Source organism: Argopecten irradians, chromosome 8 (genome assembly GCF_041381155.1).
Source record: "Argopecten irradians isolate NY chromosome 8, Ai_NY, whole genome shotgun sequence".
Classification (NCBI taxonomy): domain Eukaryota; kingdom Metazoa; phylum Mollusca; class Bivalvia; order Pectinida; family Pectinidae; genus Argopecten; species Argopecten irradians.
The window spans coordinates 42,634,127-42,659,497 of record NC_091141.1 but is presented as its reverse complement, the minus strand read 5'-3'; the positions used below and the strand labels follow the sequence as shown (position 1 = coordinate 42,659,497).

At 41.1% G+C, this 25,371-nt stretch overlaps 1 protein-coding gene across 1 annotated transcript; it reads right to left on the bottom strand.

Moving 5' to 3' along the window:
* Window positions 1–1,538: 1,538 nt before the first annotated feature.
* Window positions 1,539–25,182, bottom strand: LOC138329915 (secretion-regulating guanine nucleotide exchange factor-like). The gene is made up of 13 exons (XM_069277199.1): window positions 25,064–25,182; window positions 13,116–13,245; window positions 12,600–12,755; window positions 11,821–11,900; window positions 11,569–11,644; window positions 11,159–11,257; window positions 9,912–9,945; window positions 9,402–9,508; window positions 4,410–4,420; window positions 4,168–4,230; window positions 3,498–3,687; window positions 1,965–2,117; window positions 1,539–1,735 (listed from the first exon to the last, which is right to left on the bottom strand). The coding sequence occupies exons 1-13, from the start codon at window positions 25,175–25,177 to the stop codon at window positions 1,566–1,568; spliced, it is 1,383 nt and encodes a 460-aa protein (XP_069133300.1). The 5' UTR covers window positions 25,178–25,182; the 3' UTR covers window positions 1,539–1,565.
* Between the last annotated feature and the right edge of the window lie 189 nt (window positions 25,183–25,371).

Sequence of the window (25,371 nt, the reverse complement as noted above, 5' to 3'; positions counted from 1 at the left end):
GGCATATAGCAATCTTCCGTAATTTCTAAGGTATTAGTAAAAATTCTAAGCATGTATTTTCACCGTTTCGAATCTAAATGTACATGTATAGTCATACAAGAAAGGTTACAACATTATCACACTAAATATGCTTATTTAAATATCACTTAGTATATTTTTTAAAAAGGTACAAGATATTATATCTATTTATAATGCCTGTATACAAGTAATTTCAATTTCCATTTGAACACTTTATGTGGTTACTTTTTGGATTATACGATAAATGTTCAAATATTACTATTAAATCTCGGTATGATACAAAACGGTCGACAATGAATATACTATATTAAGGATTTAGTTTAATTTTGAAATAATGAATTTAAATCTACAATTAAACTGTGATTTAGGAACATATATCAGAAATACCATTGATATATTTCTGCTTTTTAGTAAGCGTTATGGATAAAGTTTCAAAGGCAACAATATAGATATACATATTATTTTTGGTATAAGTTCGGTACTGTTACTCCAATATATCACATAATTATAACCGTCCACATTTTATTTTTACTCAAAAACTGTGCCGTGTTTGCATCGTTATAGAAGAAGTTTGAAATAAAAACACGGATTCTAGATATATTCATGCTAAATTTTGTCTCAGTCCAAACTGATCCGAACATCATTTTGATATCGCTATCAAACTGGACTGATTATCTAATCTAAAGTTAGATATATGCTTGTCTGAATTTTTTAAGTGGTGTAAATGGAATGTTTTGAAACTGTAAATATCTACATCATAAAGCTAGAATAACCATTTACTCGAAAAACTCAAATTGTAGATCTAACGTATACATATGTATGCTGTATACATGTATAGTACTAGGCTTACTTTGTGTAGCCGCGGACTACTCTGACATCACAAGACCACGTGACCACCTAGCTCATTATCTCTGAACCGTAGTCGACACTACCCGTAAATCACGACCAAAACCAACTGATAGCGCTAAAAGATAGGCGATTCGTTGGGTGGGACTTAATTTTTCATTCATCCAAAGCAATATCCTGACGTATTACAAAAAAAAAATTTTGGCTGCACAAATCCTTTAAGGCCCATGGGCCTCTTATTTAATGTGTTATTGCTATTTGACCTGAATAAAATAATGGAAATATAGGAACTATTTTTGTGTTGTCATGAAGAAAAGGGGCGGGAGGGATTAAGCTGTCAGTCAACGACGCAGTACTTTTTCTGCATAGCTGTTGTACATGGAAAAACATGACGGCAGTATAATTTTGTCGGTGAATAACACACAGCAAATGATTGTATCTGACCTTTTGGTTGATTTTATTGTTTAAAGCAAATATTGTAAATATAAGGATTTACCTTTCACTTTGTAGTTTTTGAGATGATAAACCCAATGAAGCAGTCAGTAAATTGTGTGTAACCGCGACTTGTGATCCATTGGATTTTTCCTCTCATTAACTAAACAAAGTAAGAGGGGTAATCCTTAAGTAACATGCAAATGTAGTATTAGACATTGAAATAATGAAAATAAAACCTCTTGATAAATAAAAATTTTACTTGATCACTATGTAATCTCTGACCCATACACTAATGATTGTCCATTTCCACACCCCAGGAGTTGGATCCTGAGCTTTGACAGTGCCGCTACCTTCTGAGGTTTATAGACATTTTCTTCATCACCTGTTCCACAAATACCATGTTCGTTCCATCCCCAGGAGAAGACTGAAGCGTCCTCTGAAGTAAAACATCGTTATCTGACAAAGTATGCTACACCAACAGTTTCGTTTTTGTTATCGTTAAGAGATGTTTCGGACACTGTGACAACACTTCAGTTGATAGGTAAATTTTTGCAGCGGGAAATTAAGGCGCTTTCACATTAAAATAGTCCTTTATTTTCTTCAATGAATCATTATTTAAAACCAAAGAAAACTTTAAAAAAAACCAGAGTTTTTTCCAGACTTACCAGTGACAGCTAAGTTATGCTCAGACCCACAGGATACATCTAACACACGAGGTATGTTAGGTATCTGGGTCGGAACGTGATCACATGACCTGTCACATGACCTGCCCAGCTGACCGTAGTCTCCTCGACCCCAGCTGTATAATTTCCCCTCGTCTACAACAGAGAAACAAAGGGAGGTTATTAGGTATCTTCTTTTGATGTCTGAATTCTGTGTTAGGAGTTCACCACCAAATGTTTTGTTCTACTTCGACAATATTATCTCTGATAAAACTCTTGGAAAACGGTTATGAAGTTCAAGGTAAACTATCTTACTGAAACGACTTTTAATTTTTAAAATGGGAATGTAAAACGAGATCGATAATTCTGTAGAGTCGCAAAAGTTATTATTTACTTACCGTTAATACTACACTTATCATCATCTTCTGAACAATTTAATTAACATAAATGAAATGTTAATTTTCATAACGCAGGTCACTTATGTTTCTAGCCGTCGTCCTAAATAACGCCCAGTAGTTGACTATCACTGGCCTGACGGCAAAATTACGCAGGAAATCTTGCATACATTTGGTGTTGTTACCTCATCTTAGGCCATCAATATGTATTTTCTTATGGTATCAATAGTTTTAAGAAACCTTTAAATTTTGCTCCTGAAAGGCATTGGGCCTTTACATAAACTAACATGCATACATCATTAGTTTGTAATCATAGAACTCCGTGTTTAGTTTGAAGTGTTTTGTTAATCTCGACAATTGTTGTCTGTACTTACTTGAGTATAAATATGGTAACAATATATACCTGTCCTAGCTAGATGTGTCCATCCACTACTGATGGAGGAGTGGGGAGGGGGGGACTTATTTGAGTATAAATATGGTAACTATATACAATCATGTATACCTGTCCTTGCTAGGAGATGTGTCCATCCACTGCAAAGTTACTGAGGGAGGAGTGGGGAGGGGGGGACTTATTTGAGTATAAATATGGTAACTATATATTTACCTGTCCTTGCTAGAAGATGTGTCCATCCACTGCTAAGTTACTGAGGGAGGAGTGGGGTGGGGGGACTTATTTGAGTATAAATATGGTAACTATATACAATTATGTATACCTGTCCTTGCTAGGAGATGTGTCCATCCACTGCTAAGTTACTGAGGGAGGAGTGGGGAGGGGGGGGACTTATTTGAGTATAAATATGGTAACTATATACAATCATGTATACCTGTCCTTGCTAGGAGATGTGTCCATCCACTGCAAAGTTACTGAGGGAGGAGTGGGGAGGGGGGGGACTTATTTGAGTATAAATATGGTAACTATATACAATTTACCTGTCCTTGCTAGAAGATGTGTCCATCCACTGCTAAGTTACTGAGGGAGGAGTGGGGTGGGAGGGGGAGTTATTTCAGTATAAATATGGTAACTATATACAATCATGTATACCTGTCCTTGCTAGGAGATGTGTCCATCCACTGCTAAGTTACTGAGGGAGGAGTGGGGAGGGGGGACTTATTTGAGTATAAATATGGTAACTATATATACCTGTCCTTGCTAGGAGATGTGTCCATCCACTGCTAAGGTTGCTGAGAGTCCAGTCCCTGGGTGGGGCAGGGGACGGGGTCGTAACAGAACTACAGTGACTTGGATCTTTTAGACATTGACCATATTTGTTACAGCCCCAAAAGTACATTTGATTACGATCTGTAATTAAGGACAAATACCTGGTCACTATCTGTAATTAAGAACAAATACCTGGTCACTATCTGTAATTAAGGACAAATACCTGGTCTCTATCTGTAATTAAGGACAAATACCTGGACACATTTTGAAATAAAGGACAATTACCTGGTCAAGGTCTGTTATTAAGGACAAATACCTGGTCACAGTTTGTAATTAAGGACAAATACCTGGTCACAAATTGTAATTAAGGACAAATACCTGGTCACAGTTTGTAATTAAGGACAAATACCTGGTCATGGTCTGAAATTAAGGACAAATTCCTGGTCATGTTCTGTAATTAAGAACAAATACCTGGTCACGGTGTGTCATTAAGAACAAATATCTGGTCAAAGTCTGTAATTAAGGACAAATATCAGGTCATGGTCTGTAATTAAGGACAAATACCTGGTCACTGTCTGTAATTAAGGTATCTGGTCACCGTCTGTAATTAAGGACAAATACCTTGTCATGGTCTGTCATTAAGGACAAATACCTGGTCATTAAGGACAAATACCTGGTCACGGTCTGTCATTAAGGACAAATACCTGGTCACAGTCTGTAATTAAGGACAAATACCTGGTCACAGTGTGTCATAAAGGACAAATACCTGGTCATGGTCAGAAATTAAGGACAAATACCTGGTCACGGTCTGTAATTAAGGACAAATACCTGGTCACAGTTTGTCATTACTGACACATCATTACCTGTTCATGGTGTGTCATTAAGGACAAATACCTGGTCATGGTCTGTAATTAAGAACAAATACCTGGTCACAGTCTGTTATTAAGGACAAATACCTAGTTACAGTCTGTAATTAAGGACAAATACCTGGTCATGGTCTGTTATTAAGGACAAATACCTGGTCATGGTCTGTCATTAAGGACAAATACCTGGTCACGGTCTTTAATTAAGGACAAATACCTACTTACAGTCTGTAATTAAGGACAAATACCTGGTCACAGTGTGTCATTAAGGACAAATACCTGGTCACGGTCTGTAATTAAGGACAAATACCTGGTCACAGTGTGTCATTACGGACAAATATCTGGTCACGGTCTGTAATTAAGGACAAATACCTGGTCACGGTCTGTAATTAAGGACAAATACCTGGTCACGGTCTGTAATTCAGGATAAATACCTGGTCACGGTCTGTAATTAAGGACAAATACCTGGTCACGGTGTGTCATTAAGGACAAATACCTGGTCATGGTCTGTAATTAAGGACAAATACCTGGTCACGGTCTGTAATTAAGGACAAATACCTGGTCACTATCTGTAAATAAGGACAAATACCTGGTCACTATATGTAATTAAGGACAAATACATGGTCACTATCTGTAATTAAAGACAAATACCTGGACACAGTCTGAAATAAAGGACAATTACCTGGTCATGGTCTGTCATTAAGGACAAATACCTGGTCATGGTCTGTAATTAAGGACAAATACCTACTTACAGTCTGTAATTAAGGACAAATACCTGGTCACGGTCTGTAATTAAGGACAAATACCTGGTCACGGTCTGTAATTAAGGACAAATACCTGGTCACGGTCTGTCATTAAGGACAAATACCTGGTCACGATTTGTAATTAAGGACAAATACCTGGTCACGGTGTGTCATTAAGGACAAATACCTGGTCACGGTCTGTAATTAAGGACAAATACCTGGTCACAGTCTGTAATTAAGGACAAATACCTGGTCACGGTGTGTCATTAAGGACAAATACCTGGTCACGGTCTGTAATTAAGGACAAATACCTGGTCACGGTCTGTAATTAAGGACAAATACCTGGTCACACTGTGTCATTAAGGACAAATACCTAGTTACAGTCTGAAATTAAGGTCAAATACCTGGTCACAGTCTGTAATTAAGGACAAATACCTGGTCATGGTATGTCATTAAGGACAAATACCTGGTGGTCACAGTCTGTAATTAAGGACAAATACCTGGTCACGGTGTGTCATTAAGGACAAATACCTGGTCACGGTCTGTAATTAAGGACAAATACCTGGTCACGGTCTTTAATTAAGGACAAATACCTGGTCACACTGTGTCATTAAGGACAAATACCTAGTTACAGTCTGTAATTAAGGACAAATACCTGGTCACAGTCTGTAATTAAGGACAAATACCTGGTCACAGTCTGTAATTAAGGACAAATACCTGGTCATGGTATGTCATTTAGGACAAATACCTGGTCATGGTCTGTAATGAAGGACAAAAACCTGGTCACGGTCTGTAATTAAGGACAAATACCTAGTCATGGTGTGTCATTAAGGACAAATACCTGGTCACGGTCTGTAATTAAGGACAAATACCTGGTCACGGTGTGTCATTAAGGACAAATACCTGGTCACGGTCTGTAATTAAGGAAAAATACCTGGTCACGGTCTGTAATTAAGGACAAATACCCAGAAAGGCAAAATGACATAATTTTTTCTTCAGTTTAGAAATAAGACATTGTAGACAAAAAATTTCTTCAGTAGATTACTTTCCAATACATATCATTTTTGTGAATAGGTCAAGGTCATTTAGGTCAACCAGCTTGCTACTGGTCCAATACCTGGGTACTCATTGAGAAGTTGTGTGAAGATTTAAACCCTGTGACAATCAACAAAAGGTTAAATTTATTCAATTCTGGTAGCCCTTTATCCTGTACCAGCATGCTATAGGCCCAATATCAATAGCATGGCTATTTGTGTTTTGGGGAGAATTGGTTTGAATGAAAAGACAGAGCATCTTGACTACAGTTAACCAACTGTCTTATGTGGCTACTAAATTTCACGGTCATCATTTCAAAAGAATCACTACGGGGGAATTTCCTATCAAAATGTATCATGTAGATACTAATTTGTGGATAAAAACTTTCACAAAATTTGGATCGAGAAATTCGCTAAAGTTAAACGCACGGGAAAGAAAGTTGCATTACAGTATAGATCATCTTGACAATTTGTAAATAATTCATCAAACAAATACCTTAATTAGGTATTTAACTTCCTTAGATTTTTGTTTAGTTGTTAAATGACAAATTTTGATTCTTTCATTCTTTCATTTCGGAAGAGAAATTACAAAATTTCAAAACCAAGAACAAGTTTATAGTATATTGATAGTCATCTGAAGGGAGACAATATTTCCTAAAAAATGTACTCTGTGAACCATTAATAAGGGCGCATGCCCGAAGGGCTGCGCCAGAAGAGCACGAAGTGCAAAGCACTTCTAAGATAACACATACACGAAAATATAACAAACAAGAGGCCCAAAGGGCCTTAACGGTCATCTGACTACCTTGGCAATAGTAAAATTAATTACATTTATATATGGTGTCACTTTGTAAGGACCTTGTCAGGATCATTTTCAATTTATTTCAACAAATTTTTATTTCAAACAAGAGGCTCAAGGGCCTTAACATATAGAAAATTAATTAGATATAGTGTCGTGGTAGCCATCTTCGATTTAGGATCAACCAAAGATGTAATAATACTTTGTCGGGACCATGTCAGGATCATTTCATGCAACTTTTAGCCAAATCGCACCAGTAGAACTTGAGAAGAAGTTCAAAATGTGTTTTCAAGATGGCGGCTGTGGCGGCCATCTTGGATTTCGGATTGACCCATAAAATAACAACACTTTGTCGGGACCATGTCAGGATCATTTCATGCAACTTTTAGCCAAATCGCACCAGTAGAACTTGAGAAGAAGTTCAAAATGTGTTTTCAAGATGGCGGCTGTGGCCATCTTGGATTTCGGATTGACCTGAAAAATAACAACACTTTGTCGGGACCATGTCAGGATCATTTCATGCAAGTTTCAGCCAAATCGCACCAGTAAAACTTGAGAAGAAGTTCAAAATGTGTTTTCAAGATGGCGGCTGTGGCGGCCATCTTGGATTTCGGATCGACCCAAAAAATAACAACACTTTGTCGGAACCATGTCAGGATCATTTCATGCAAGTTTCTGCCAATTTGCACCAGTAGAACTTGAGAAGAAGTTCAAAATGTGTTTTCAAGATGGCGGCTAGGCGGCCATCTTTGATTTCGGATCGACCCGAAAAATAACAACACTTTGTCGGGACCATGTCAGGATCATTTCATGCAAGTTTGAGTCAAATCGCACCGGTAATGTGTTTTCAAGATGGCGGCTGTGGCGGCCATCTTGGATTTCGGATCGGCCCGAAAAATAACAACACTTTGTCGGGACCATGTCAGGATCATTCAGGCAAGTTTCAGACAAATCACACTGGTAGAACTTGAAAAGAAGTTCAAAATGTGAAAAGTTAACGCATGACGCACGATGCATGGCGCACGGCAGACGGCGGGTGACAACGGACGACGGACTAAACATGACGACTGTATGTGTAAAAATATCCCATCAGCGTGATGCGATGCTTTGAAGTCATCTCACTATATAATCAAACGGTTCAAACGCTTTAATGATCCAACGAACATAATAATCTTCATCTGGTAGAAGTTTATAATCAGTGCTATTTGCTCTTTATTTGCAAGCGTTCAAGTGACCACTTTCAATATAATCAGCTAACAAAAAACGGAATATCTGTTACGGAAATAAAATGTGGATTTCGTTCTCAAATGGGGGTTTGGGGACAAACTTTGTCGGGACCCATGTCAGGATCATTTCATGCAAGTTTCAGCCAAATCGCACCAGTAGAAACTTGAGAAGAAGTTTCAAAATGTGTTTTCAAGATGGCTGCTATGGTGGCCATCTTGGATTTCGGATCGACCGTAAAAAATAACAACACTTTGTCGGGACCATGTCAGGATCATTTCATGCAAGTTTCTCTCAAATCGCACCCGTTAGAACTTGAGAAGAAGTTCAAAATGTGTTTTCAAGATGGCGGCTGTGGCGGCCATCTTGGATTTCGGATTGACCGTTTCAAATAACAACACGTTGTCGGGACCATGTCAGGATCATTTCATGCAAGTTTCAGCCAAATCGCACCAGTAGAACTTGAGAAGAAGTTCAAAATGTGTTTTCAAGATGGCGGCTGTGGCGGCCATCTTGGATTTTGGATCGACCCGAAAAAACAACAACTCTTTGTCGGGACCATGTCAGGATCATTTCATGGCAACTTTTTAGCCAAAAATCGCACCAGTAGAAACTTAAGAAGAATTTCAAAATGTGTTTTCAAGATGGCGGCTGTGGCCATCTTGGATTTCGGATTGACCTGAAAAATAACAACACTTTGTCGGGACCATGTCAGGATCATTTCATGCAAGTTTCAGCCAAATCGCACCAGTAAAACTTGAGAAGAAGTTCAAAATGTGTTTTTCAAGATGGCGGCTGTGGCGGCCATCTTGGATTTCGGATCGACCCCAAAAATAACAACACTTTGTCGGAACCATGTCAGGATCATTTCATGCAAGTTTCTGCCAATTTGCACCAGTAGAACTTGAGAAGAAGTTCAAAATGTGTTTTCAAGATGGCGGCTAGGCGGCCATCTTGGATTTCGGATCGACCCGAAAAAATAACAACACTTTGTCGGGACCATGTCAGGATCATTTCATGCAAGTTTGAGTCAAATCGCACCGGTAATGTGTTTTCAAGATGGCGGCTGTGTTGCGGCCATCTTGGATTTTCGGATTGGCCCGAAAAATAAACAACACTTTGTCGGGACCATGCCAGGATAATTTCAGGAAAGTTTCAGCCAAATCACACTGGTAGAACTTGAGAAGAAGTTCAAAAATGTGAAAAGTTAACGCATGACGCACGATGCATGGCGCCGCACGGCAGACGGCGGGTGACGACGGACGAAACATGACGACTGTATGTGTAAAAATATCCCATCAGCGTGATGCGATGCTTTGAAGTCATCTCACTATATAATCAAACGGTTCAAACGCTTTAATGATCCAACGAACATAATAATCTTCATCTGGTAGAAGTTTATGTTTTTGGTTTGCTCTTTATTTGCAAGCGTTCAAGTGACCACTTTCAATATAATCAGCTAACAAAAAACGGAATATCTGTTACGGAAATAAAATGTGGATTTCGTTCTCAAATGGGGGTTTGGGGACAAGGACTGTGAATATATGAATAAAAAATAACCAGAAAATTCGGTCGGCTCCGTTATTTCCATAAATTGAACTTCTTAACATTGTATAAATTAATGTTTACTGAAACATCTGGCTGCGCGCTTTAAGGCCTTGCCTTCAGTCAAATTACTGTTTATAAAACCTACCTGTGAACCGCTACAGAATGGTGAGAACCTGCCACAACACTACAAACCCTTTTCTTGGCTTTCCGGAATCCTCACTGAATAGAAGGCCAAATTCATGTGAGTGTTACAGTCATGTATAACATCTTGGTGACTGGACTGTTGTAGGAGATGTTTTCTAATTCTAACATAATGTGCTCAAATGATCTTTTTAAAATTATCATACTGCAGTTTTACTCTTTAATAAAGTCTACACAAATTAATGATTTATACCAGATTGTGAGAAAATGTCGATAACAAAAATGTTTTTTTTTTTTTTTTTTTTTTTTTTTTCCCAAAAAGTATACCGACATTCCGATGTGATTTGAGATTTATACAGTAAAGTATGTGAACATGCCTACAACACATGGTCATAATGTACCCAATGCTGATCAAGGCTCCTCTAAGATATCTGCAATATGTCCATGTATACAACAAAGTATGCTTATAATGACTTCATTTTAAAGGTTTGTAATAACTGTGTTTTCTGTACTAGTTTTTTTTATTATTAATCAATAAGGCTTAATTTTAAAAATAATTAAATTACCTTATCTGTAAATATGAATATATAATTTTATTTCCTTAGAAATAGTGATGAATGAATGAACTAAAATAATGGAAAAATGTTTTTAACCTTTAAAATAATCATCAAGTGTAGCAAGTCTATTAGATGGCTTGTTGTCCACTAACACTCAACCTCCCCTTACCTAGAACATGGCTAGTTATCTCCCCTTACCTAGAACAGGTCAAGATATCTCTCCTTTCCTAGAACAGGTGTACAGAAATGTAGTGGGTCTATTAGATGGCTTGTTGTCCACTAACACTCTACCTCCCCTTACCTAGAACATGGCTAGTTATCTCCCCTTACCTAGAATAGGTCTAGTTACATCCCCTTACCTAGAACAGGTCAAGTTATCTCCCCTTTCCTAGAATAGGTGTACATAAATGTAGTGGGTCTATTAGATGGCTTGTTGTTCACTATCACTCTACCTCCCCTTACCTAAAACATAGCTAGTTATCTCCCCTTACCTAAAACATAGCTAAGTTACCTCCCCTTACCTAGAACAGGTCAAGTTATCTCCCCTTATCTAGAACAGGTCAAGTTATCTCCCCTTATCTAGAACTGGTGTAGTGAGTAGATTAGATGGTTAGTTTTCCACTAACACTCTAGTTACCTCCCCTTACCTAGAACAGGTCTAGTTACCTCCCCTTACCTAGAACAGGTCTAGTTACCTCCCCTTACCTAGAACAGGTCAAGTTACCTCCCCTTACCTAGAACAGGTGTAGTGAGTCGATTAGGTGGTTTGTTGTCCACTAATATCCCACACTGGCCTTTCCTCCCAGCTCCCCAGCAATAGATATTACCACTGACTAAAACACAACATAGTGAGGAGAAAATTACCTCATGTCCAGCTTACAATGTGATTATAACGAGTAATTAAAAAGTAGATGGATTGTCTCTTTTACATCATGCATGTTGCAAGAAATGATGATATTTTAATAAACAAATTCATATGTTGATAATTTCCAGGACCAACCTAAGCTTGGTCAGCAGGATGCAGACTAAATGCTGATCAGCCATTTTAACATGTTGATATGTTCATGTTATAGAAGCAAAGACTTTACACAAAAATATTTCTATTTTCAATATCCAATTTGTTAAAATTTCACAATTGTTTTACCTGTAACCATGACAACATGTCGTAGCCCTGCAGCAACATCCCGCACTTTTTCCTCATTTGGAACATTTACTTTGACCTTCAAAAAGAAAAATTACACCCACATAACCATTAATGGCTTTGGCAGGACAGACAAAAAGTGATTATGTTGTTCCATTGTAATGTTTGCTCTCTTTAATTCATTATTCAGATAAATCTCCGTAATTAAGTCATGTTAATGAAGAACTAAAATTGTAGGTAATGAAATTACTTTACCGGTAGCAAGACTTGGTTCGCACCGGGTGACCCTAGTTGTCCGAAAGTGTTTGACCCCATCACAAAAAGCTCTCCCGCTGCTGTTGGTCAAAATCAACATACATGTTCATTATTTCTCCAAAATTTTTTTCTTTGTAAAATAACATTCACAGAATGTATGCATACTTACACATTATAACCAACATAAAAAAGGTCATTATATAATTTCAGCTGAGGGGAGGTAATATGAGAAATATTTGGGTTGTGTCGTCCTCAGACAAGGATTTTTCTAAGACCTTTCCTGGAACAGAACATATAACACATCTACTCGAAATATGCATACTAAGACAAAATATACCAGGTACATCTATACGGGAACCATAAGGCAGTGTTTATAAATGTATGCACGAAAGACATTAACAAAATATAAATACAATCAAACAACAAAGTATTCATATGTACTGGTACTTCAAGGGGTGAATACCACAACTCGCCCTCCACGTCAAATACCTGGGTTTGACATGCACTAGGTAAGAACACTAGGCAACAGGTATTCCTTCCATGTCCTAATTAATACCTTACCGTATATGGTTCGTAGGACTTAAGACAACACGTGTTTGCAAGTATACCTGGCCCCGATTTCTCGAAACAAGCTTAAGTCAAAAACTGACTTAAGTCATAAATTTTCATATAACTTACAGAAGGAGAAAACTTAAGTTTTAACTTAAGTCTGCACTTTTGTTTCGAGAAATCGGGGCCAGAACCCTTGTAAACACAATCCTGACCTTGAATACATCTACCTGTTATAATCAAAGTGAAATCCCATCCACCTGTCGCCTTGGTGACGACACTGCCTTCTGGTAACTGGACCTTGGTCAGTGTGGAAACGTCCCGAGTGTGACCGAGACCTAGCTGACCCTTGTTATTTGACCCACAAACAAATAAATTTCCTTCATCTACAATAAAAGATGGAAAAAAACAGATGCTACTGTACATATGACTATTTCTATCTAGGAGATTGCATTATATTCAACAGAACCAATATATATGTATGGAGTTTATTTCCAAACTAGATCTCAAAACGTATAAGGAAATCCCCTCTGTATGAAATCTAGTACAACGTGATGAGAAGCAACACAGCTACACATATATAACACTAATAATTGTTGTCTTCTTCATGACAGGTACACAAAAATGTTCAAATCACACACATGAAATTTATCATCCGATATCAGTATGTTAAAAGAAGTTCACTGTGATACAATTATTTGTATATTCAATAATTTATATTACTTCGATTCAATAATTTGTATTACCATCAATAACCAGGGTATGACCACCTCCTCCTGAAATACTTTGGATGCTGATATCGACAGGAGTTACCTCCCCTGGTAGAAGTTTATCTTCTGCATGACCTTGACCCAACTGGCCATAGCTGTTAGCGCCCTGAAAAAACAAGTATTATCAATTTCAATTTATTTTGTTTTGATTTATTTTTTGGGAAGCCAAGGGTGGAGAACATACAAGGTCATATGTGGATGGGGGACAGAAGACATAAGGTCATATGAAGATGGGGGACTGAACACACAAGGTCATATGAGGATGGGGGACAGAACACACAAGGTCATATGAGGATTGGGGACAGAACACACAAGGTCATATGAGGATGGGGGACAGAACAGATAAGGTCATATGAGGATGGGGGACAGAACACACAAGGTCATATCAGGATGGGGGACAGAAGACATCAGGTCATATCAGGATGGGGGACAGAACACACAAGGTCATGTCAGGATGGGGGACAGAAGACATAAGGTCATATGAAGATTGGGGACAGAACACACAAGGTCATATAAGGATGGGGACAGTACACACAAGGTCATATCAGGATTGGGACAGAAGACATAAGGTCATATGAGGATTGGGGACAGAACACACAAGGTCATATGAGGATGGTGACAGTACACACAAGGTCATATCAGGATGGGGGACAGAACACACAAGGTCATATCAGGATTGGGACAGAAGACATAAGGTCATATGAGGATTGGGGACAGAACACACAAGGTAATATGAGGATGGTGACAGAACACACAAGGTCATATGAGGATGGGGGACAGAACACACAAGGTCATATGAGGATGGGGGACAGAACAGATAAGGTCATATGAGGATGGGGGACAGAACACACAAGGTCATATGAGGATGGGGGACAGAACACACAGGGTCATATGATGATGGGGGACAGAACACACAAGGTCATATGAGGATTGGGGACAGTTCAGGATGGGGGACAGTTCACACAAGGTCATATGAGGATGGGGGACAGAACACACCAGGTCATATGATGATGGGGGACAGAACACACAAGGTCATATGAGGATGGGGGACAGTACACACAAGGTCATATGAGGATGGGGGACAGAACAGATAAGGTCATATGAGGATGGGGGACAGAAGACATAATGTCATATGAGGATTGGGGGACAGTACAGATAAGGTCATATGAGGATTGGGGACAGTACACACAATGTCATATGAAGATGGGGACAGAACAGATAAGGTCATATGAGGATGGGGGACAGAACACACAAGGTCATATGAGGACTGGGGACAGTACAGATAAGGTCATATGAGGATGGGGGACAGAACACACAAGGTCATATGAGGATGGGGGACAGAACACACAAGGTCATATGAGGATGGGGGACAGTACACACAAGGTCATATGAGGATGGGGGACAGAACACACAAGGGTCATATGAGGATGGGGGACAGAAACACACAAGTCATATGGAGGATGGGGGACAGTACACACAAGGTCATATGAGGATGGGGGACAGAACACATAAGGTCATATGAGGATGGGGGACAGAACACACAAGGTCATATGAGGATGGGGACAGAACACACAAGGTCATATGAGGATGGGGGACAGTACACACAAGGTCATATGAGGATGGGGACAGTACACACAAGGTCATATGAGGATGGGGACAGAACACACAAGGTCATATGAGGATGGGGGACAGTACACACAAGGTCATATGAGGATGGGGGACAGTACACACAAGGTCATATGAGGATGGGGGACAGTACACACAAGGTCATATGAGGATGGGGGACAGAACACACAAGGTCATATGAGGATGGGGGACAGTACACACAAGGTCATATGAGGATGGGGGACAGAACACACAAGGTCATATGAGGATGGGGGACAGAAACACACAAGGTCATATGGGATGGGGGACAGAAGACATAAGGTCATATCAGGATGGGGGACAGAAACACAAGGTCATATGAGATTGGGGACAGAAGACACAAGGTCATATCAGGATGGGGGACAGAAGACATAAGGTCATATCAGGATGGGGGACAGAACACACAAGGTCATATCAGGATGGGGGACAGAAGACATAAGGTCATATGAAGATTGGGGACAGAACACACAAGGTCATATAGGATGGGGGACAGAACACACAAGGTCATATGAGGATGGGGACAGAAGACACAAGGTCATATGAGGATGGGGGACAGAACACACAAGGTCATATGAGGATGGGGACAGAACACACAAGGTCATATGAGGATGGGGGACAGAACACACAAGGTCATATGAGGATGGGGAAGACAGCATGGGGACACACAAGGTCATATGAGGATGGGGACAGAACACACAAGGTCATATGAGGATGGGGACAGAACACACAAGGTCATATGAGGATGGGGGACAGAACACACAAGGTCATATGAGGATGGGGACAGAACACACAAGGTCATATGAGGATGGGGGACAGAACACACAAGGTCATATGAGGATGGGGGACAGAACACACAAGGTCATATGAGGATGGGGGACAGAACAGATAAGGTCATATGAGGATGGGGGACAGAACACACAAGGTCATATCAGGATGGGGACAGAACACATAAGGTCATATGAGGATGGGGGACAGAACACACAAGGTCATATGAGGATGGGGGACAGAACAGATAAGGTCATATTGAGGATGGGGGACAGAACACACAAGGTCATATGAGGATGGGGGACAGTACACACAAGGTCATATGAGGATGGGGGACAGAACACACAAGGTCATATCAGGATGGGGACAGAACACACAAGGTCATATGAGGATGGGGGACAGTACACACAAGGTCATATGAGGATGGGGGACAGAACACACAAGGTCATATGAGGATGGGGACAGAACACACAAGGTCATATGAGGATGGGGGACAGTACACACAAGGTCATATGAGGATGGGGGACAGTAAATAAGGTCATATGAGGATGGGGGACAGACACACAAGTCATATGAGGGACAGGGGACAGAACACACAAGGTCATATGAGGATGGGGGACAGAACACACAAGGTCATATGAGGATGGGGGACAGAACACACAAGGTCATATGAGGATGGGGGACAGAACACATAAGGTCATATCAGGATGGGGACAGAACACACAAGGTCATATCAGGATGGGGACAGTACACACAAGGTCATATGAGGATGTGGGACAGAACAGATAAGGTCATATCAGGATGGGGGACAGAACACACAAGGTCATATGAGGATGGGGACAGTACACACAAGGTCATATGAGGATGGGGGACAGAACACACAAGGTCATATGAGGATGGGGGACAGAACACACAAGGTCATATGAGGATGGGGGACAGAACACACAAGGTCATATCAGGATGGGGACAGAACACACAAGGTCATATGAGGATGGGGGACAGTAACACACAAGGTCATATGAGGATGGGGGACAGAGTACACACAAGGTCATATGAGGATGGGGGACAGAACACACAAGGTCATATGAGGATGGGGGACAGAACACACAAGGTCATATGAGGATGGGGGACAGTAACACACAGGTCATATGAGGATGGGGACAGAACACACAAGGTCATATGAGGATGGGGGACAGAACACACAAGGTCATATGAGGATGGGGGACAGAACACACAAGGTCATATGAGGATGGGGGACAGAACACACAAGGTCATATGAGGATGGGGGACAGAAGACATAAGGTCATATGAGGATGGGGGACAGAACACACAAGGTCATATGAGGATGGGGGACAGTACACACAAGGTCATATGAGGATGGGGGACAGTACACACAAGGTCATATGAGGATGGGGGACAGAACACACAAGGTCATATGAGGATGGGGGACAGAACACACAAGGTCATATCAGGATGGGGGACAGTACACACAAGGTCATATGAGGATGGGGGACAGTACACACAAGGTCATATGAGGATGGGGGACAGAACACACAAGGTCATATGAGGATGGGGGACAGAACACACAAGGTCATATGAGGATGGGGGACAGAACACACAAGGTCATATTGAGGATGGGGACAGAACAGACAAGGTCATATGAGGATGGGGGACAGAACACACAAGGTCATATGAGGATGGGGACAGAACACACAAGGTCATATGAGGATGGGGGACAGAAACACACAAGGTCATATGAGGATGGGGGACAGAACACACAAGGTCATATGAGGATGGGGGACAGAACACACAAGGTCATATGAGGATGGGGGACAGTACACACAAGGTCATATGAGGATGGGGGACAGAACACACAAGGTCATATGAGGATGGGGGACAGAACACACAAGGTCATATGAGGATGGGGGACAGAACACACAAGGTCATATGAGGATGGGGGACAGAACACACAAGGTCATATGAGGATTGGGGACAGTACACACAAGGTCATATGAGGATGGGGACAGAACACACAAGGTCATATGAGGATTGGGGACAGAACACACAAGGTCATATGAGGATGGGGGACAGAACACACAAGGTCATATGAGGATGGGGGACAGAACACACAAGGTCATATGAGGATGGGGGACAGAACACACAAGGTCATATGAGGATGGGGGACAGTACACACAAGGTCATATGAGGATGGGGGACAGAACACACAAGGTCATATGAGGATGGGGGACAGAACACACAAGGTCATATGAGGATGGGGACAGAACACACAAGGTCATATGAGATGGGGACATACAACAAGGTCATATAGGATGGGGACAGAACACAACAAGGTCATATGAGGATGGGGACAGTACACACAAGGTCATATCAGGATGGGGGACAGAACAGATAAGGTCATATGAGGATGGGGACAGAACACAAGCAAGGTCATATGAGGATGGGGACAGTACACACAAGGTCATATGAGGATGGGGGACAGAACACACAAGGTCATATGAGGATGGGGGACAGAACACACAAGGTCATATGAGGATGGGGGACAGAACACATAAGGTCATATGAGGATGGGGGACAGAACACACAAGGTCATATGAGGATGGGGGACAGAACACACAAGGTCATATGAGGATTGGGGACAGTACACACAAGGTCATATGAGGATGGGGGACAGAACAGATAAGGTCATATGAGGATGGGGGACAGAACACACAAGGTCATATGAGGATTGGGGACAGTACAGATAAGGTCATATGAGGATTGGGGACAGTACACACAAGGTCATATTAGGATGGGGGACAGAACACACAAGGTCATATGAGGATGGGGGACAGAACACACAAGGTCATATGAGGATGGGGGACAGAACACACAAGGTCATATGAGGATGGGGACAGAACACACAAGGTCATATGAGGATGGGGGACAGAACACACAAGGTCATATGAGGATGGGGGACAGAACACACAAGGTCATATGAGGATGGGGGACAGAACACACAAGGTCATATGAGGATGGGGACAGAACACACAAGGTCATATGAGGATGGGGGACAGTACACACAAGGTCATATGAGGATGGGGACAGAACACACAAGGTCATATGAGGATGGGGGACAGAACACACAAGGTCATATGAGGATGGGGGACAGAACACACAAGGTCATATGAGGATGGGGGACAGAACACACAAGGTCATATGAGGATGGGGGACAGAACAGACAAGGTCATATGAGGATGGGGACAGAACACACAAGGTCATATGAGGATGGGGGGATGACAGTAACACACAAGGTCATATGGGATGGGGACAGAACACACAAGGTCATATGAGGATGGGGGACAGAACACACAAGGTCATATGAGGATGGGGGACAGAACACACAAGGTCATATGAGGATGGGGGACAGAACACACAAGGTCATATAGGGATGGGGACAGAACACACAAGGTCATATCAGGATGGGGACAGAACAGACAAGGTCATATAGGGATGGGGGACAGGACAAGGTCATATCAGGATGGGGGACAGAACACACAAGGTCATATCAGGATGAGGGGACAGAACACACAAGGTCATATCAGGATGGGGGACAGAACACACAAGGTCATATGAGGATGGGGGACAGAACACACAAGGTCATATCAGGATGGGGGACAGAACACACAAGGTCATATGAGGATGGGGGACAGAACACACAAGGTCATATGAGGATGGGGGACAGAACACACAAGGTCATATGAGGATGGGGGACAGAACAGACAAGGTCATATGAGGATGGGGGACAGAACAGACAAGGTCATATGAGGATGGGGGACAGTACACACAAGGTCATATGAGGATGGGGGACAGTACACACAAGGTCATATGAGGATGGGGGACAGAAACACAAGGTCATATGAGGATGGGGGACAGAACACACAAGGTCATATGAGGATGGGGGACAGTACACACAAGGTCATATGAGGATGGGGACAGTACACACAAGGTCATATGAGGATGGGGGACAGAACACACAAGGTCATATGAGGATGGGGGACAGAACACATAAGGTCATATGAGGATGGGGGACAGAACACACAAGGTCATATCAGGATGGGGGACAGAACACACAAGGTCATATCAGGATGGGGGACAGAACACACAAGGTCATATGAGGATGGGGGACAGAACACACAAGGTCATATCAGGATGGGGGACAGAACACACAAGGTCATATCAGAGATGGGGGACAGAACACACAAGGTCATATGAGGATGGGGGACAGAAGACAAGGTCATAAGGATGGGGACAGACACACAAGGTCATATGAGGATGGGGGACAGTACACACAAGGTCATATGAGGATGGGGACAGTACACACAAGGTCATATGAGGATGGGGGACAGAACACACAAGGTCATATGAGGATGGGGGACAGAACAGACAAGGTCATATGAGGATGGGGACAGTACACAAAGTCATATGAGGATTGGGGACAGTACACACAAGGTCATATGAGGATGGGGGACAGAACACACAAGGTCATATGAGGATGGGGGACAGAACACACAAGGTCATATGAGGATGGGGACAGAACACACAAGGTCATATGAGGATGGGGGACAGAACACACAAGGTCATATGAGGATGGGGGACAGTACACACAAGGTCATATGAGGATGGGGGACAGAACACACAAGGTCATATGAGGATGGGGGACAGAACACACAAGGTCATATGAGGATGGGGGACAGAACAGACAAGGTCATATGAGGATGGGGGACAGACACACACATATAGGTCATATGAGGATGGGGGACAGAACACACACAAGGTCATATGAGGATGGGGGACAGAACACACAAGGTCATATGAGGATGGGGACAGAACAGACAAGGTCATATGAGGATGGGGGACAGAACACACAAGGTCATATGAGGATGGGGGACAGTACACACAAGGTCATATGAGGATGGGGACAGAACACACAAGGTCATATGAGGATGGGGACAGTACACACAAGGTCATATGAGGATGGGGGACAGAACAGACAAGGTCATATGAGGATGGGGGACAGAACACACAAGGTCATATAGGGATGAGGGACAGAACAGACAAGGTCATATCAGGATGGGGAACAGAACGCACAAGGTCATATGAGGATGGGGACAGAACACACAAGGTCATATGAGGATGGGGGACAGTACACACAAGGTCATATCAGGATGGGGGACAGAACAGATAAGGTCATATGAGGATGGGGGACAGAACACACAAGGTCATATGAGGATTGGGACAGTACAGATAAGGTCATATGAGGATTGGGGACAGTACAGATAAGTCATATGAGGATCATAACACAATGTCATATGAAGATGGGGACAGAACAGATAAGGGGGATGGGGGACAGAACACACACATAGAGGTATACAATAAGGTCATATGGATGGGGAAACAGAACACACAAGGTATTATCAGGATGGGGGACAGAGCACCCAAGGTCATATCAGGATGGGGGACAGAACACACAAGGTCATATGAGGATGGGGAACAGAACACACAAGGTCATATGAGGATGGGAGACAGTACACACAAGGTCATATCAGGATGGGGGACAGTACACACAAGGTCATATCAGGATGGGGGACAGAACACACAAGGTCATATAGGGATGAGGGACAGAACAGACAAGGTCATATCAGGATGGGGAACAGAACGCACAAGGTCATATGAGGATGGGGGACAGTACACACAAGGTCATATGAGGATGGGGGACAGTACACACAAGGTCATATGAGGATGGGGGACAGAACACACAAGGTCATATGAGGATGGGGGACAGAACACACAAGGTCATATCAGGATGGGGGACAGTACAGATAAGGTCATATGAGGATTGGGGACAGTACAGATAAGGTCATATGAGGATTGGGGACAGTACACACAATGTCATATGAAGATGGGGGACAGAACAGATAAGGTCATATGAGGATGGGGGACAGAACACACAAGGTCATATGAGGATTGGGGACAGTACAGATAAGGTCATATGAGGATTGGGGACAGTACACACAAGGTCATATTAGGATGGGGAACAGAACACACAAGGTATTATGAGGATGGGGGACAGAGCACCCAAGGTCATATCAGGATGGGGGACAGAACACACAAGGTCATATGAGGATGGGGAACAGAACACACAAGGTCATATGAGGATGGGAGACAGTACACACAAGGTCATATCAGGATGGGGGACAGTACACACAAGGTCATATCAGGATGGGGGACAGAACACACAAGGTCATATAGGGATGAGGGACAGAACAGACAAGGTCATATCAGGATGGGGGACAGAACACACAAGGTCATATTAGGATGGGGACAGAACAGACAAGGTCATATGAGGATCGGGGAGTGAACACACAAGGTCATATGAGGATCGGGGACAGTACACACAAGGTCATATGAGGATCGGGGACAGAAAACACAAGGTCATATGAGGATGGGGGACAGAACATACAGGGTCATATGAGGATGGGGACAGTACACACAAGGTCATATGAGGATGGGAGACAGTACACACAAGGTCATAAGAGGATGGGGACAGAACAGACAAGGTCATATGAGGATGGGAGACAGTACACACAAGGTCATAAGAGGATGGGGACAGAACACACAAGGTCATATCAGGATGGGGGACAGTACACACAAGGTCATATCAGGATGGGGGACAGAACACACAAGGTCATATAGGGATGAGGGACAGAACAGACAAGGTCATATCAGGATGGGGGACAGAACAGACAAGGTCATATAGGGATGAGGGACAGAACAGACAAGGTCATATCAGGATGGGGGACAGAACAGACAAGGTCATATAGGGATGAGGGACAGAACAGACAAGGTCATATCAGGATGGAGGACAGAACAGACAAGGTCATATAGGGATGAGGGACAGAACAGACAAGGTCATATCAGGATGGGGGACAGAACAGACAAGGTCATATAGGGATGAGGGACAGAACAGACAAGGTCATATCAGGATGGAGGACAGAACAGACAAGGTCATATAGGGATGAGGGACAGAACAGACAAGGTCATATCAGGATGGGGGACAGAACAGACAAGATCATATGAGGATCGGGGACAGAGCAGATAAGGTCATATGAGGATGGTATCTATGGGGTCATATGGTGTCATACTGTGTCTTAAAATAATTATGGCATGACTCAGGGCAAAATAAATGACTACCAGTAGATCACAGGGACGATAGTTTTGTTCCTATAGTTCTTTAAGGGCTATTTTATTATTTATGTTATTTGATTTGCTAGGGTTTTTTTGTTCTCGAAAATTCAACACTTTTCTGTTCACACTGTATGATTTATTTCTGTGTCCCATATTAATTACGAGGAATATGTTTGTAAGAATCCAGTGTAAACAACCATTGATATTAAATATATAACATATATCTTATTTGTTGATAGTTATATTATATTTTATGTTGAAAATTATACATTATATACAATATCTATATTATATGTTTTACTTTGTATATAATTATACATTATATACAGTATCTATATTACATGCTTTATTTTGTATATAATTATTTATTACATAATTTATATACACCAATCTATATATGAGGAAATATAATATTTTCAACTATCCTGGACCGTTCAATGAAACCTTGTCATATTGCACAGTTCGAAGTTATATTGCAGGCTTCCATGGAAACGTTATATTGCACGGTTCGAGATGTTATATTGCACGTCTTTAGGAACACCTCGGTGTTGTTGTAAAGTTTTGTAGAAAACTTCCGAGGAATCGCGCGTAACAGTGTGTTACGTTATTGTGACGTCACAAAGGTTCACGCTCAATTTCGCGCTAGCTTTATAGATCTCGAATCAAGCACGTCATGTAGATGTTTATCGTGTAGAGGACGGACACGGCCAATGTATTAGATTAAAAGGCTGCATAGAGGTCTAATAATGTTAAAGAAGACAATAAGACATCCAAACCGGAGTTACAACGTGACGTATGTGGGCTATACGTCAAACTTAACATGATTTGAAGCTTTTCCGTACGGTACGGTGCTGATGATTTTGTTAAGTGATTGTCGTATTAGTTTTATAAAAATATTCAACTGAAAAATTGGTGATTATGTAATAAAACAAATATTTCCTTGGTTACTGTGCTCTATTTCATAATATTTACCCCTCGGTGGTGGTAATCAACAAATATTATATTTCACTCGGCCTTCGGCCTCGTGCAATATAACATTTGTTGATTACCGCCACCCCGTGTAAAAGATATTTTGAACTAGAGCACAGTAACCCATGAAATATTTGTATAATATTATATACAGTATCTATATTCTATGTTTTACTTTGTGTATAATTATACATTATATACAGTATCTATATTATATGTTTTACTTTGTATATAATTATGTATGATATACAGTATCTATATTATATGTTTTACTTTGTATATAATTATATATTATATACAGTATCTATATTCTATGTTTTACTTTGTATATAATTATATATTATATACAGTATCTATATTATATGTTTTACTTTGTATATAATTATGTATTATATACAGTATCTATATTATATGTTTTACTTTGTATATAATTATATATTATATACAGTATCTATATTATATGTTTTACTTTGTATATAATTATGTATTATATACAGTATCTATATTATATGTTTTACTTTGTATACAATTATACATTATATACAGTATCTATATTATATGTTTTACTTTGTATATTATAATCATTATATACAGTAATAAATGTTTTATTTCATATTTACCTGAAGCTCATGATAAATATTTATGTAGCTGTTATTGTTTTTGAAACATGTATACCCTGATTCAAATCAATATTAATTTTGCTATTAATAAGTGATATGCCAATTGAACCCATCCAGTCAGCCAAATATGATGTATATTTTTCTTTTCTCTCTCTTTCCGTAGTTTTGTACATACTACCGGTATTTCATGATATTGCCATATTATATCATTAATGTGTACTCTTCATTTTCGAGGAAAATAATCGAATCCATCCAGTAGGCCTAATAGTAGTGCCCCTTGAAAATTCTATAAATCGAATGAAGATTTGAGGAAAGTGACCAAAATCAATCGTGATGACAAACGTACACAATTAATTAACCATGATGTAACCGGGAATTTTCCCCGAGACCTAGATTCTAACTGTATCCGTCGTTACAGTACGAGATCGATGTGGGTTGTCTGTCAGAGCCGAGACTAGGTCAGCCACACACGTGCTTACACAAAGTTTACACATGCCCCTTGAATGGCCCCCACATAGTAAACAATAAACAAACACAGCTTCGTTTGTCAATCGGTTTAAAGCGTAGATCTATTTCCTACTAAACCTATGACAATTCACTGTATCTGTGTATGTTTCGTCTACAAATTCGTCCAATCAATGACATTCTGTATGCTTCGTTTCCGCGTTCCAACGACCTTACCCAGGATGAAAGCTGGCATCCATATCTGGCCCAACCCACCGCTAACGTACAATCAGTGGCCATGCTATCACTCGCCGACTGTGTGAAATTGACACTAGTCACGTGATTATTCATTAATTGATAGGACGAATCCACTGGTTGACCTCAGGTCCCGCTGTTCCATCTGCAATCAACACCCCCGCGAAACACGTACTATCCCATCATAAACACTATGAACGTGTCGACTGATCGTCTAAATTATATATATAATATTAAAAATGTTGTCTTCTCCATTATATGACATGGTCATTTTGATAAAAAGAAACTTA